The sequence below is a fragment of the Rousettus aegyptiacus genome, unplaced genomic scaffold (genome assembly GCF_014176215.1).
Source record: "Rousettus aegyptiacus isolate mRouAeg1 unplaced genomic scaffold, mRouAeg1.p scaffold_m13_p_14, whole genome shotgun sequence".
Taxonomy (NCBI): Eukaryota; Metazoa; Chordata; class Mammalia; order Chiroptera; family Pteropodidae; genus Rousettus; species Rousettus aegyptiacus.
The window spans coordinates 42748666-42764126 of NW_023416289.1; the positions used below are offsets into that span (position 1 = coordinate 42748666).

At 38.0% G+C, this 15461-nt stretch overlaps 1 protein-coding gene across 8 annotated transcripts in view; it reads right to left on the reverse strand.

Moving 5' to 3' along the window:
* LOC107499122 (zinc finger protein 235) overlaps positions 1-15461 on the reverse strand; it is a 70952-nt gene that overhangs the window by 50535 nt on the left and 4956 nt on the right. For 5 of the 8 annotated variants that reach the window (XM_036232392.1, XM_036232393.1, XM_036232388.1 and 2 more), the window contains exon 2: positions 159-205. In XM_036232392.1, the coding sequence (XP_036088285.1) occupies positions 159-173 (15 nt within the window). In that variant the 5' untranslated portion in view covers positions 174-205. Of the gene's footprint in view, positions 1-158; positions 206-828; positions 1036-1120; positions 1806-15461 lie in introns of those variants that run through there. The other 3 variants (XM_036232391.1, XM_036232390.1, XM_036232389.1) reach the window with 3 other exon arrangements.

Here is a 15461-nt window from a genome sequence, read left to right on the forward strand (position 1 = left end):
AGCAAGAAATTTTTTTAAAAAGAAACAAAAAGCATGTCACATAAATGGTATTAAATGCCTGCTGTCATTCTTTACACTTACCAAGGGAAAAAAAACTGTGTCCACTTACTGAGAAATGAAATAACACGTTAAGTGACAGAAATAAAAATCCAACTCACCTGGAACTTGGTCATTTTCTCCTCTTTTCCTAGGGAAAGGCTGAGACCTGAGGAGGCAGAACAAGGTATTAAGCAGCCATGAGAAGGGGAAATATATCTTTGCGTAAATGGGAAGGAGGGGTCCCTTCCTGCCGACAGACGCTACCACATGTGTCCTAGCAGGCTCAGGGTGGGCTGGACTCCAGCTACCGCTAGGCTGTGCTGGATGGATGCCCAGCGCACAGGGCAGCTCGCACAGCTCTGCCCAGCAGTCCTCACACACCTCGGGGCTCCCAAGGTACTCATTCTGATCCTGGGAGACATGGGAGTGGAAAGGCAGCAGAATGCACTGGTTAAAAGCGGACTCTGGTGTCAATTTGTTTCAAAACCTGACATTGCTATATATTTGCTGTACATCTGCTATATACTAGCACTGCTATCTCTGTTTAACCATGGTTAAGTTAATCAACCCCTCTAATGCTTCATGTCTGTGATCCACGACATTAGGATAATAACCAAGATTTTAGACTATTAGGATGAGTAGCAGTAGTAGTGGAAAACTGTTGTGACTGCACAGACACTTTCTATTATCCTGCAGCTGCGGAGAAGCGGGTACTACTCTACATCATAAAACTGTCCTTGCAAGTGGGTCTTATAAAACATCTGAATGGCAAGGATTATGGCTACTTACTTAATAATTTGTGGCCCAGGTAATAACATATGTTTAGACACTGAGACCAGCCTTCTGAAAGGTTTAATGGCTGGTGGATATTCTTCCTGAAGCCAGAGGAGGCTCGAATAGCACGTCCCTCTTCCCACGTGGATGTACCAAAGATGAGAGAAGCCTGTTCTGCTACTGTTTCTCATCTGAGTAAAGCGCTGGCTCAGTGCGCCAACCCTGAGAGGATGTGGAGACCAGGAGGTTAATTTCTTGGGTTATTCTATAAGGTTATCCACTGTCCTCAACATTTACTGTTATTTACCTCATTTGCTGCTCCCAAGCAACTTCAAGGTCATCTGTGGAAGAGAAAGAACTCAAAGAAATCTAATCCTGGGCTATGAATAAGGCAGAGCCTTCTAACACTACTGCAGACAGATTTTCTGCTTCTCCAGTGGCATAGCCACCCCTCCCCAGTTCCTGATTACGAGGCCACTGCTGCAGAAGCCACAGAATGTGTACACAACTTCCAAGAACAGGTATTAACCTGGTCGTATTATTGGCAGTAAACAAGTTGAGTTTTCTTTCACCTCTCCGACATTTATGGATCACCTCCTAAAAGGGATGTACTTCCCAGATCACTTTGCTCAGAGCCTCGTGTGGGACACCAATTAGGAAATCAGCAATTACACTATGCGCTTTTAGATGCCGGAGGAGAGTTAAAGCAGGGTCCCTTGGGAGAACACGAAAGGGCTCCCAAATAAGGGAAGGGGCTGGATGGGCTCAATGGAGAAACTGAGGCCTGATCTCAGCCCTGGAGGGTGACAGAGCTGTTAGCCCCTCGGAGAGGACAGGAGTACTCCAACAAAACGAGGGGCGGAGGGTACCCGGAGCAAATGAGGAATCAGAAAGGCGATGAGAAGTCTAGCGCCAAATCCTGTGCTTTACAGCAGCGGTCCCCAACCTTTGTGGCCCCAGGGACCAGTGCTCCCATGAGAACCTAACGCCTGAGGATCTGAAGTGGAGCTGAGGCGGTGATGCTGGCGCTGGGGAGCGGATGCAAACACGGATGAAGCTTTGCTCACCCACTGCTCACCTTCTGCTTTGCAGCCGGTTCCTAACAGGCCACAGACCAGTATCAATCCGTGGCCCGGCAGTTGGGGACCCCTGCTTTAGACAAACTGCCTCATTTAATCCTCAGAACAACCTGAGAGGTTGGGACAATTTTCACAGCTGAGAATATTGAAGCATCGAGATTTTCAGTGTTTAGGACATGATTATCCATTTAGTCAGCAGAGTGGCCAGAGTTATTCGTTCTCAGTCCATGTTCTTAATGACTAGGACTGTGGCTTTCAAAATGCCCACTCACTAGTATCACTGGGGAGTTTTAAAATAATGCTCTGACTGAATAAAGGAGATGTGATACATGTATACAGTGGAATCCTACTCAGCCATTAAAAGGTGAAATGTTGTGATAACATGGATAGATCTTGAATTTCATGCTAAGTGAATTAAGTCAGATGAAAACGACAGGAACCATATGATTTCACTCACATGTGGGATATAAAACAGAAAACAACAAATAAACAAACAAAAGGATGGTACCAGAGGAGAGGGAGTTGGGGGAGAATGAAGAGGGTAGGGGGAGGTTAAACATGTGGTGACGGAAGGAGACCAGACTTTGGGTAGTGAGCGCACAGTGGATGTTGTATTATAAAGTTGTACACCTGAAATTTATGTTATTAACCAATATTACCTCAATAAATTTGAAAAGTAATAACCCCAATACCCAGGCCCATATCCAAGATCTGTAAGGCAGGATCTGTGGAGAAAGAGTTTTTATGGAAGCCCTCTACCGACCAGGTGACTAGTGTTCAGAGAAGGTCGCAAACCACAGACTTTAAGACGAATAAGAGCAGTTGGCAAGCTGAGCCCCTGTGATTAACCGCCAGGCCATCCAGCCTCCCGACGAAATGACTGGAGAACACAGATCGGGGCCTGGGACCCAGGCCTTCTGAGTCCTAACCCCTCCCCCCCCCCGCCGCCCCCCGCACTGGTCCCCACTGTCTGAGAGGAAAGAGCAGCACTCTGAGTTGTGGGTATCTTCGCACACTCACATGAAGACCGGCTTCCGGTCTAAACCCGCCTGACCAGCTTTGTCAAGCAACAGGGCTCACTAATCATCCAAGGGACTTTAGAATTCAAAATATAAGGTAATTCATGTTAAACAGGTGTTAAAACAGTGGTCATCCTATAGAACGTTCTTGTTTTTTCATGTCTGATAAAGTCTGATTATGTTCCTTTCTTGGTTAAAACACATGTGTGGCTGCCTGATGCCTTTATGATAGCCCAGGGTCTCAGCAAGCCACGCACAGAGGACTCTTCCATGTCTGTCTGCACATTTTTCTCTCCAAACACTCTCAGCCCTGTAATCCCCAGGCCCGTAAATCACATGATCTCACTGAAAAGCCTCCAGGCCTTTGCATGTGCTGTTCCTCTGCCCTCCCTCCCTTTCCATCTAGAGCAGGGGTTGGCAAACTTTTTCTTACAAAAGCAGATATTAAGTATGTGGGGCTTTGTGAGCCACATACCCTCTCTGTAGAATATTGCTCTTTTCTTTTTACAATCCTTCAAATATAAAACCATTCTTATCTGGGGAGGAAGTGGGGATTTCAAAAACGAGCCATAGGTTAGTGGTTTATCCACCTGCATCCTAGGTCCTCTTAGCTTTTAACACCCCGCTGCAGAGCACCTTTTAATAGGTTTTGCTGCAGACTTATTATCTCCTAAAACCCACTTAGCCAATCTAATGAAAGCAATGTTTTGGCCAAGAGCCCAGGCTATACAACAGAGCTGCCAGGCTTTGATCCTGATTCTGCCACTTACTGGCAGAGTAAACTTTTGCGAGTTAATTAACCTCTCGATGCCTCTGTTTCTTCATCTGTAAAATGGAGATAAAAGTAGGGTTATTATGAGGAATAGATGTGTTAATGCAGCAAAGCATCATTTAAATGTTAGCTGTTATCAGTACTATCTGCATGGTTGTCACCACTACATAAATACAGATGCCATACAGTAGCCCTGTTTCAAAAAAATAAAAGAATATTTATTTTAGGTAGCAGTTAACAGTAGGTATATATTGACCTTAGAATACTCTGAAAAAGCTTGTGGCTTTAGCATGCCACCAGAACCAATTGAGATAAAGGACAGATAATATTTTCATTGTTTATTTCTCCCATATCCACTTTTAGAAAATCTGAATACAATCTCATTGAATCGAAGGTCCCTACTCCCTGCTGCCTGTGGGAAAGCTACGCTGACCAGGTACCGAATAACCATCTCTGCCAATCTCTATACCTGGCAATAAGCACATGAGAACCTGACATAATCCCTGCTACGGAGAAGCCTGCAACTGAGTGGGAGAGACAGATCAGGAACAAGGAGTGGAAACACCAGTGAACTCAAAGACAGATCAACAGAAATGAGCAAAACTGAAGCTCAGGAAAATAATGTGCATTCTGTTGGTTTTTGATGGTGTGTTCTAGAAATGTCAATGGGTTGAGTTAGTTGACAGTATTGTTCAGGTCTTTTTTTCAGTTTTGTTCTACTAAGTGTTGACATCTCCATAAATGATTGTGATTTCTCTTTCTCTCCTTCCAGTTTAGGTTTTCTTCCCATAGTTTGAAGGTCTGTTGTTCCGTGACTACACGCTTAGGACTGCTGCGTCTACTTGGTCAACGGAGCCTTGGTGTGGTGTCCCTCTGACCCTGGTTAATAGCCCCTGGTCTAGAGTTTACTTTGTCTGATATTAATATAGGCACTCTAGCTTTCTTTTTATTTTTATACTTTTATTTTTTTACAATTACAGCTGACATACAATAATATGTTAGTTTCAGGTACAACATGGTGATTACACATTTATATAACTTATGAAGTGATCACCCTGATGAAATCCAGTATACCCCTCTGACCCCATATGTAATGACAATACTACTGACTATATTCCCCATGATGTCACCATGACTATTTTGTAACTACCAATTTGTTCCTCTTAATCCCCTCCCCACTTCACCCATCCCCTCACCCCGCAATCTGACACCCATCAAAACGCTCTCTGTATCCATGAGCTTGTTTCTGTAGTTTATTTATTCTGTTCTCTAGATTCTACATATGACACCAGCTTTCTTTTGATTGATGTTTATATGGTGCATTTTTTTTTTATCCTTTTAACTTTGAATCTATCTATCTTTATATCGAAAGTGGGGTTCAGTCAGCAGATACTTGGTTCTTATTCTTTATCCAATCTTACAATCTCTTTTAATTAATGTATTTCATTTAAGCCTTTAGCAGTTCATGTAATTTTTAATATTATTGGATTTAAGTCTAACTTTCTTTTTTCCCCTGTTTTTTCTCCCTGGTTTTCTTTCCCTATCACTCCTTTCGTGCTTTCTTTGGGTTTTTTTTTTCTTTTTCTTTTTTTTCAGTATTCTATTTATTTTAATTTATCTATTAGCTTTTGGCTATACCCCCTGAGATCTTCTTCCTCTAGAGTTGCAATATGTATATATCAAATCTTTCACTGTGTTATTATTTTACCACTTCCAGTAAAATACAGAAACTTTACCATCAAATGGTTCCCTTAACCTTCCCCCTTCACGTATTAGTTGTTGTATGTTATCAACCCATATACAGTACTTTAGCCACCCTATCTACAATACTTTGCCAAGAAAGTTATAATTTTTACTTTAAACAGTCATATTTTTAAGAGGGAAAAATATTTTATATTCACCATAAAACTTACTATTTCTGTTGCTCTTTCTCATTTCTTAAGTTCAGAGTTTCTATCTGGTATCACCTGTATTCAGCCTATAGAACTTCCTTTAACACTCCTTTTTAGCATAGGTCTGACATTTTTTCCCCTTCATTCCTGAAGGAAATTTTTACTAGGTATATGATTTTTGAGTTGAAGATTCCTTTCTTTAAGCACTTTAAAATGTTCCAATGTTTTCTGGACTCCATGGCTTCCCATGAGAAATCTACAGATTTTTGAATCACTGTTTTACAACACATGGTGTGTCGTTTTCTCTAGGTGCATTCAGGAATTTTTCTCTTATATTTTCAGAAGTTTGATTATGATCCAGAAGTGATTTGCTTTGAATCTATTGTATCTGGTGTTCACTGACCTTCCTGTATCTGCTAGAACTTCCACACGAATATTCCTCTCCTAGCGAGACTCCAATGACGCAAACACTAGACTTTTGATATTGTCCTACAAATCTCTAAGGCTGTGTTCATTTTTTCATTTTTTTCTGTTTCTCAGATTGCAATATTTACATTCAGCTATCTTCAAGTTCATTGATTCTTTCCTTTGTCACTTCCAGTCTGCTACTGAGCCCTTCAAATAAATATATTTCAGATATTGCATTTTTCATAAAACATTAATTTTATAAGAATTTCAAGTGCTATATTTTCTCTATAATAGAAATGAGAAATATGATCCCATCTGATCTTGGAAGCTAAGCAGGGTCAGGCCTGGTTAGTACTTGGATGGGAGACCACCTAGGAAGACCAGGTGCTGTAGGCATAAAAAATAAAAAATAAGGAATTGTAAGCTGACAGGTCCTTGCAATCTGTGAGGTCAACCAACGGTTCCCTCGCCTAAAAAAAATTTAAAAATTTAAAAAACTAGAAATGAGAGATAAATAACAAAAAGATATCTGGACACTCTCAAAACATTTAGAAATTAAATAGCATACTTCTAGCAACCCAAGTCAATGGACCCAAGCCTCACACACACTCACACACACACAAACACATACATACACACACTAATTAAAGCATATTTTGAATGGAATCACACAAAAATGCAACATACCAAAATGTATTATGCAACTAAATAATAAATGCCACTAAAACATATTATAGAGAAATGTTTCAGTGATACATTTGTTAGAAAAGAAGAAGGGTCTTAAAATAATTAGCTAAGCTAAAAACTAGGAAAGGGCAAATAAATTAAACCTAAAATAAACAGAAAAAAAGGAAATTATAAACATAAAACATAAATCAACAAATCCAAAATGAAACATAAATCAATGTAGTTGAAAATATAGACACTAGACACAATCTGGGATTGGCAAAATATGGCCATTACAGGCCCACTGCTTGTTTTGGTATAAGCTGTGAGCTAACACTGTTTTATTTTTATTTTTATTTTTTACCATTCTTAATGATGGACTAACACTGATTTTTTTTTAACAGTTGAGAAAAAATTTTTAAGAATATTATTTTATGACGCATGAAAATTCTATGAAATTCAAACTTCAGTGTCCATGAAGCTTTATCGTAGCATCACTGTGCTCATTTGTTTATATACTGCCTATGGCTGCTTCCCTCCTACAGCTGCAGAGTCATGTACTGCTGCTAAGCACAACACAAATAAATCACAGCGGTCCAGTTGTGCCTCAGCAGCAATTCAAATGCCACATGTACTACTGCACCAAAACATTTTAATAATTTTTATTACTAGTACATATTCGTCACGTCAAAACAAGAAGAGAAAAACAGACTTTAAATGCCACACTTTTAAGGCACACTGGAATTGAAATATTTGTTATTGAATTAGCTGGCAAAGCTTTTTGCTTAGAATGCAGTGACAACATCGCTACGGCAAAAGAATATAATGTATGTGAACAATATCAGACTAACTACTCATCATAAACATCCTCAATTCACAGTAAAACAATGTCAGAAAAATTAGAAAATTTAAAATGAAATCTCATTGGAGCAGAATTTCTTGACCAAAATAAATGATGAAAATGAGGCTACAACTAAAGCAAGTTTTGACTATCCAGATAGTCAGCTTTTATTTCTGACCCAAGTAAATAAAGTAATTTACCAGTGATGAGTTAATTAAATCATGTTTGTTGTCGCAGCCAAAGGGAAAAACTCATTTAAGATTATTAGACTGGGCAAGAACAGTTGCTCAAAGAGCTGAACATAATGGGAACAACGTTATAATCAACTGAAATATAAGAGAAATGATTCTGATTAGTTTTATTTGGCTGTTGATAATTCAACATATGTCATTACCATGGCTCAATAAGCTGTTTATTTAAGGAATCAAGGCCAAATTTAAGAGACTAAATGGCCTCTAGGAATAGTCTGAGTGGAACAACTACAGGTGAAAACATTTCAAAGCAGCTGAAAAGATACTAAAATTCAGTATAACTTGAAGTGTAATCTGCTAGGAGGATTACAAATTTATGAAGCTTGCAGTACTCTGCAAAAAATTAACATATCGCATGTTATTGAGCAGTAGTGTCAATGGTAAACTTGATTTACTCTCATGGACTTACCCATCATCTGTTTCATGAATCTTGTCAGAAATAGAAGCTGAATATCCTGACTTGCCTTAACACACAGCAGTTCAATGGCTGTGTAGCAGTAAAGTTTTATTGTGATTTAAAAAAAAAAAAATCTTGGGGTTTCTGAAGGAGAAAAACTGCCCCTGACCACTATTATTGAATACTGAATGGCTCTGAAAATTAGATTTAGCTGCACACTTGATGTTTCATAATGAATTCAACCTAAAAGTGGGAGGCAAACAGCAGTATATTGTAGTAAAGTCGTTTTGATGATAACTAATTGTGTTTGTATTGCAAGTAATATCAACCTAATTCATAAATTTCCAATGCTGTCAAAAATTAAACCAAGCAAGATCTCCCTTCCCACACAAATTTGTAGTGTGATGCAATTGTCAAAACTCACAGAACTGTCCACCAAAAGTGATTCTACCGTATGGAAGCTAAGCAATAAATGTTCAAAAATTCAAAGAGACTGTTCAGTAGGCACCTATCGAATCTGAAAGTGCGTGACAATCACCTAAGGTTTCTGTTGAAATGAGGATCCTTGGTTCCAACCCCTCAAAGTTCTGAAAAAGTTGGCTTGGGACTGGATCCAAGGACCTGCCTTTGTATGGAGCTTCCACATGATAATGCTGCTTGAAAGCAGCCTGAGAAAAACAATCCATCATCTACAGTGGTACAACGATTTGAATAAATCCAGATTTCTCATCAGAAACCAGGCAGGTCAGACGGAAGTAGCACGATACTTTTAAAGTAGGGAAAGAAAGGAAGTGTCAATGCAGAACTGCGTACTCTGGATACAGTTTAGAAAAATCCTCAAGAATGAAGGTGAAATGAAGATACTCTCAGACAAACTAAGAGAATTCACAGGGAGCAGACCTGTTCTAAAAGAATTGCTATAGGAAGTTCTTCAAATGAAAAGAAAAAAATCTGGATCATCAAGAAGGAAGGAGGAGCAATAGAATGGTAAATATCTCAGAAAATATGATAGATTATTCTTCTCTTGATTTCTTTAAACTATATTTTAATACTGGAAACAAAATCATGACATTGATGGGGTTTTCAAAGTATATAAACGCAATACATGCATGAAGGTAGTGCATTATTTTATTCTGGCTGCTTTCAAGTGTCATTCTTTGTCTTTAGTTTTCAGCAGTTTGATTATGATGTGTCTGGCTTGGATTGCTTTGAATTTATCCCGTTTGAGATTCGCTCACCTTCTTTAAAGGAATCTGTAAGGTACACATAAGCCATTAGAAAGGAGAGCAAAATAAACCCAAATTAAGCAAAATAAAGGATATAATTAAGGTGAAAGTAGAACTCAATGGCATTGAAAATAGGTAATAAAGTCAACAAAACCAAAAGTACTTTTCTTTTACAATAACAAAAACTCTAGCAAGACTGGCAAAAAAGAGGAGGGGAAAAAATGGTATAAATGACAGAGGTTCTGTTCAACCCTCTGGCAACCAAATCAAAGTTGTGATGGAAACAAGGAGCAGCAAGCAGCAAGGGAAAAATCACTTGGGATTAGATGAACAAGCCATACAACTAGGGAGAAATCCAAGAAATCACCCTGCAATGGCAGAAGGTGGGACAGGGCGAGGATGCAGGGTTGCCCGGTCCCAGAGGTCCCAGCGGCTGAGTGAGACGGAGGCTGTGGCAGCTGCAGACGCCTCTTAAAGGGGCCGCGTCCGCCTGCTCGCTATGAGCACCAGTGGCCATTAAGCTGCGTGCAGGGGGCACCAGGGACTTAACAGGGAGACATTGTTGGAGTGAGGGCTGGGACGAGATTCGCTCTGTACAGAAGTGCCGGCGGTATCCATTGTTCCCAGTTGAGCCCTCCCCAGTGCGCTGGACACATCATCAAACTGGATAACAGGTCGCTCTGCCCAAAGGATTCCCTGAAACCCCGCCTCCCCCAACTCACAGCCGCACTCAAGCCACATCCAGGTGTATCCTCAGCAAGTTAGGTGCTCCTTGCTGATACTCACACTGAAGCAGCTGGCCTCAGTTTCTGGTGTGGCCTTGTGAGGCAACTATGAGCACAGCATCTGTGGATTGATTGCTGAATCTTGACGGGTGGCCCCAGAGGGGTAGAGGCTTGGGCTAAGTTTGGCCTGTAGCTGAACCCCTCTCAGGACTGTGCCACTGGATGCCTACTACACAAATCCACACTCATAAGACTGGGAGACTTAGGAGCTTTGCTTAGTACATAGAAACAGACATGGAAAGGCAGCCAAAATGGGAAGACAAAGAAGCAGAAACCATATGAGAGAACAGAACAGAGACCCAGATAAAACGGAGTCAAGCAATCTAACAGATGCAGAGTTCACAACACTGGTTATAAAGATGCTCAATGAACTTTTGAGAAGTGTAGATAAATTCAGTGAGAACTTCAACAAAGATAAAAACCATGGAAATGGAAAATTATAAAAGGAAACCAGTCTATTTCAGAACACATTACCTGAGAAGTATATTAAATGGAATAAACAAAGGAATAAACAAAATGAATAAAGAAAAGGATCAAATACCCTATCTAGAGGACAGGAAAGCCAAAGACACACAATCAGAATGGCAAGAGATAAGATGCCAAGACTATAAAAATAATTTAGGGAGCATATGGGACACTATTAAGGATCCAAAAACCGTCTGATAGGCGTAACTGAAGATAAGATGTTGAACAGATGTTTGAAGAAATATTGATGGAAAACTTCCCTAACCTGGTGAAGGAAATGGACATAAAACCCCAGGAAGCTCAGAGAATCCCAAAAACCAGGAATCCAAAAAGGCCCACACCAAGACTCATCATAATTAAAATGCCAAAGGTTAAATATGAAGAAACAGTATTAAAAGCAGCATGAGAAAAACAATTACCTGTAAGGGAACACACATAAGACTGGCAGCTGATTTCTCAAAAGAAACTATGCAGGACAGAAGGGCTTGGCAAAAAATATTCGACAGGATGAAGACCCAGGATATACAACCAAGAATATTTTATCCAGCAAAGTTATCATTTAGAGTTGAAAGACAGATAAAGAGCTTCCCAGATAAAAATAAGCTAAAGGAATTTATCATCACCAAGCCAGTATTACAGGAAATGTTGGAGGGACTTCTTTAAGAAGAAAAAACACGTATCAAAAAAGGGAATAAAGAATGGTAACAACTACATTCCTATCAATAAATACCTTAAATGGAAAAGAATTAAGTGCTCCAACCAAATGACAGAGTGGCTGAATGAATAAGAAAACAAGACTCCTACATATGCTGCCTATAAGACACACTCACTTCAGATTAAAAGACACACACAGACTAAAAGGAAGGAGATGGAAAAAGATACTGCTTTGATAGACCTAGGAGGTATTTAAGTCAGACAGAGAAAGACAAACACTATATGATTTCACTTATATGCAGAATCTAAGGAATAAAAAGAACAAACTAATCAAAAACAGACTCACAAATATAGTGGACAATTTGGTGACAGACAGAGGGGAGAGGGGTCTTGGAGGGCTGGGAGAATGGGGTGAAGGGTTAAAGAAGTACAAATTAGCAGCTTATGGACAGTCACAGGGATGGGGAGTACAGCATACGGAATGCAGTTAGCATTAATACGTTGGCTAGGTGGAGGGTCAGGGGAGGGAGTGAACAATTAAGGGAATCGTTTTACAAACTATATACATGTATAACCGATGTACTGTATACTTGAAACTAATTAAAATAAATAAATTTAAAAAAAGAATGACAAAGAATAAATGAGAGATGACAAAAATTACCAGTATCAGGAATGAAGGAGTAGGTATCACTATAGACTTGACAAACATTAAAAAATAATAAAGGAATATATGAACAACTCTATACAGATAAATTTAAAAACTTAGATAAAGTGGATTAGTTCTTTGACAGTTACAAACTACCAAAACATAACCAAGATTAAATAGATAACATGAATAGTTCCGAAATTGAATTCGTAGATTAAAAACTTCCAAATATATAATCTCCAAGCTGAAAGATGTCACTGGTTAATTCTATCAAATGTTTAACAAAGAAACAACATTAATTCTACACAATCTCTTTCTGAAAATAGAAGAAAAGGGAACACTTACTTCCGAATTCATTTTATAAGGCCAGAAATATTAATACAAGACCAGGACAATACAATAATAAAAAAAATAAAAACCTGTGGGTCATCATCCCTTACGAACATGATTCCAAAAACCCTCAAAAAAAAATCAGCAAATCCAATCAAACAATAAAGAAAAAGAACAGTATACCACTTACAAGTAGGATTACTTCTGAGAATGAAAGACTGCTTCCATATTTGGAAATTATTCTAATCCACCATGCTAACCATAAAGATGAAAAAAAAAACCCATAATAATCAACACAAAAAAGCATCTGACAAAATACAACATCCAATCATGCTAAAACTTTCACAGACTAAAAATATAAGGGAACTCATAAAATACTCTCCCCTATGATCACGAACAAGGCAGAGAGGTTTGGTCTCGCCACGCCTATTTAACACTTTTGAAAATCAGCCAGTGCAATGAAGCAAAGAGAAAAAAAGAATATAGACCAAAAAGGAAGAAATAAAACTGACCCTAATCACAAACAACATATTTGTCTATGTGGAAAATCCTAAGAAATATACCAAAAAACAAAAACTTTTAATGAATTTTAGCAAAGTCACAGAATACAAGGTCATGTGTAGTTACACAAAAGTCACATGTAGTTCTAATACACTGACAATGTACAATTGGAAACCAAAATCTTAAAAGCATATAACTTATAATAACTCCACAAGAATAAGTAATATACTTAGAAATAAATCTAAACAAAACAGGTATTAAGATCTGTAAGCAGAAAACTACAAAATGCTGATGTAAGAATTAAAGAATACTTAAAGACAGACACATGGTATTCATGAGTTACAGGACTCAAAATAATAAAGATAGATCTATAGATCTAACATAATACTATTCAAAATCCCAGCTGAATTTTTTTTTGTAGCTATAGACAAGCTGGTTCTAAAATATACATGGAAAGGCGAAAGAACCAGAGTAGCTAACACAATTTTGAAAAAGAAGATAAAGTTGGAGAAATAAAACTATTCAGTTTTAAGACTTACTATGGTAATTAAGGTAGCTTGGTGCTGGTGAAGGGATATAAACACAGATCAATTTAACAGAAGATGGTACAGAAATATTCCCAAACAGCGTTGAGACAGTTGGTCATCCACATGGAAAGAAATAAATGTCAACCTAACCTCCACATTACAAAAAGTTAGTTCGAAATAGATCACAGAATTAAAGGTAAAACTATAAAACTTCTAGAAGAAAACATAAGAGAAAATCTTCCTGACCTGGGGTTAGGTAGAGTTCTTAGACATTGCAAAGCACAATTCATAAAAGAAAACACTGATAATCAGACTTCATCAAAATTAAAAACTTTTGTTCTGCAAAAGACACTGTTAAAATGAAAAGACAAGCTACAGGCTGAGAAATAATACTTGTAAATCACATATCTGACAAAAGAGTTGTATCCAGAATATATGACTAACTCTCAAAAATCAACAATTAGGAAAACACAACCCAATTATTCAATGTAAAACTGGGCAATACAGAAAAACAAACACTAAATATAAGAATGATAAATAAGCTGAAGAGAAGAGATATCTTTGGACCTCATAAGTCATTAGGGAAATGCAAATTAAAATCACAATGTGATACCAATACACACCTATTTAAAAAGCTAGACAATACTAAGTGCTGACGAGGATGTAGAGCAACTGGAACTCCCATACATCATTAACAGGAATGCAAAGCGGTAGCCACTCTGGAGAAGAATTTGGTTGTTTCTTATAAAGTTAAACATATGCTTTCCACATGACCCAGCAATCCCATTCCTTGTTACATATTCTAAAGAAATAAGCACAAAAAATTGCATACAAATGTTTATAGCAACTTATTCATAATTGCCCCAAACTGGAAATGACTTAAATATCCTTCAACTGGTGAATAGATGAAATATGGCATATCCATAAATATTAACCAGCAATAAAAACAAATGAAGCACTGATACATACAACTTGGATGAATGCCACAGGCATTATGCTGAGTGAAAGAATCCAGATTCCAAATGTTATATTTGGTATGAGTCCATTTATATGACATTCTCAAAAAGACAAAAGAACTATAGTGTCATTGGCTAGCAGTTACAGATGTGGTGAAGGGTGATTATACAGGGAAATGGGGAGTTTTTGGGTGATGGAATTGTTCTGTGTCTATACCTATTTTAAAATTCATTGAATTATGCCCTTAAAAGGAAGAAAAAGTCAAATTTACCATATACTTGTTTTAAAAAACCTGTTTCCTCATCTGTAAAATGAGGATAATAACAGGTTTGTTATGGGAAACAAGTTAATATCTGTAAGCCATTGGAAACACTGCCTCAGTCACAAACACAATCTATTATTGTTAGCTGTTTTCTACTGAAGTTCTTAGGAAGTTTGTTTTAGATTATCAAAATAATTGCTCATCAACTTTTCCATACTCTGAAATAGTTGGTGGATTCTATAGCTCAACAATATTATGGAGATTAAGGACTATCTCCATGGGTAATTTCTATTCCATTTAGCTACTTAATTCCATTTTCAGGAACTCTGCACTGCAAACCCTTGTTGCCAGTTTTCTGTTGAGTAGCTACTCTAATCACAAACACTTGTCAATCAGAGGAAAACACAACATGGTCCTAGCAACTGAAGAACTGTCAGTGTATGAGAAGAAGAGAGAGAAGAAACAAAGAGCTCCAAGATATAGGCAAGTCAAACTGTATTTGAGAAAACAAAATCCATCACCATCCCTCTCCTAAGTGCAAAACTCTCCCTTAGCTTTCTCAAGTGAGCACCGCCCTGCAAGCTGCAAAGAATGAACACCTTAGAGTTGCTGCTAACATCTCTTTCTTGGTCTTGGAATATAATCAATGTAGGATATCCATTTTTGGCAATTTTGACAATAAATCAATCACTATCACAGTGATTCGTGTGGGGATTTGCTTTAATATATTAACATGCAAAAATTGGGAGGGGAGGGGTTGAAACAAAACTGACAAATGTGAACAAGAGTTGAATTTGGGTGATGGTTCCACAAGGATTCATTATTTTATTATTACTTTTGGCTATGTTTATAAATTTCCAGAGTAAAAACTTAAAGGGAAAATAAAACCTATATTTATTTTGTAAAATGTAAGTAAAAATCTAAAATCTATGGAACAGGAAAACATTAAAATATTACTATTATCTCTGTA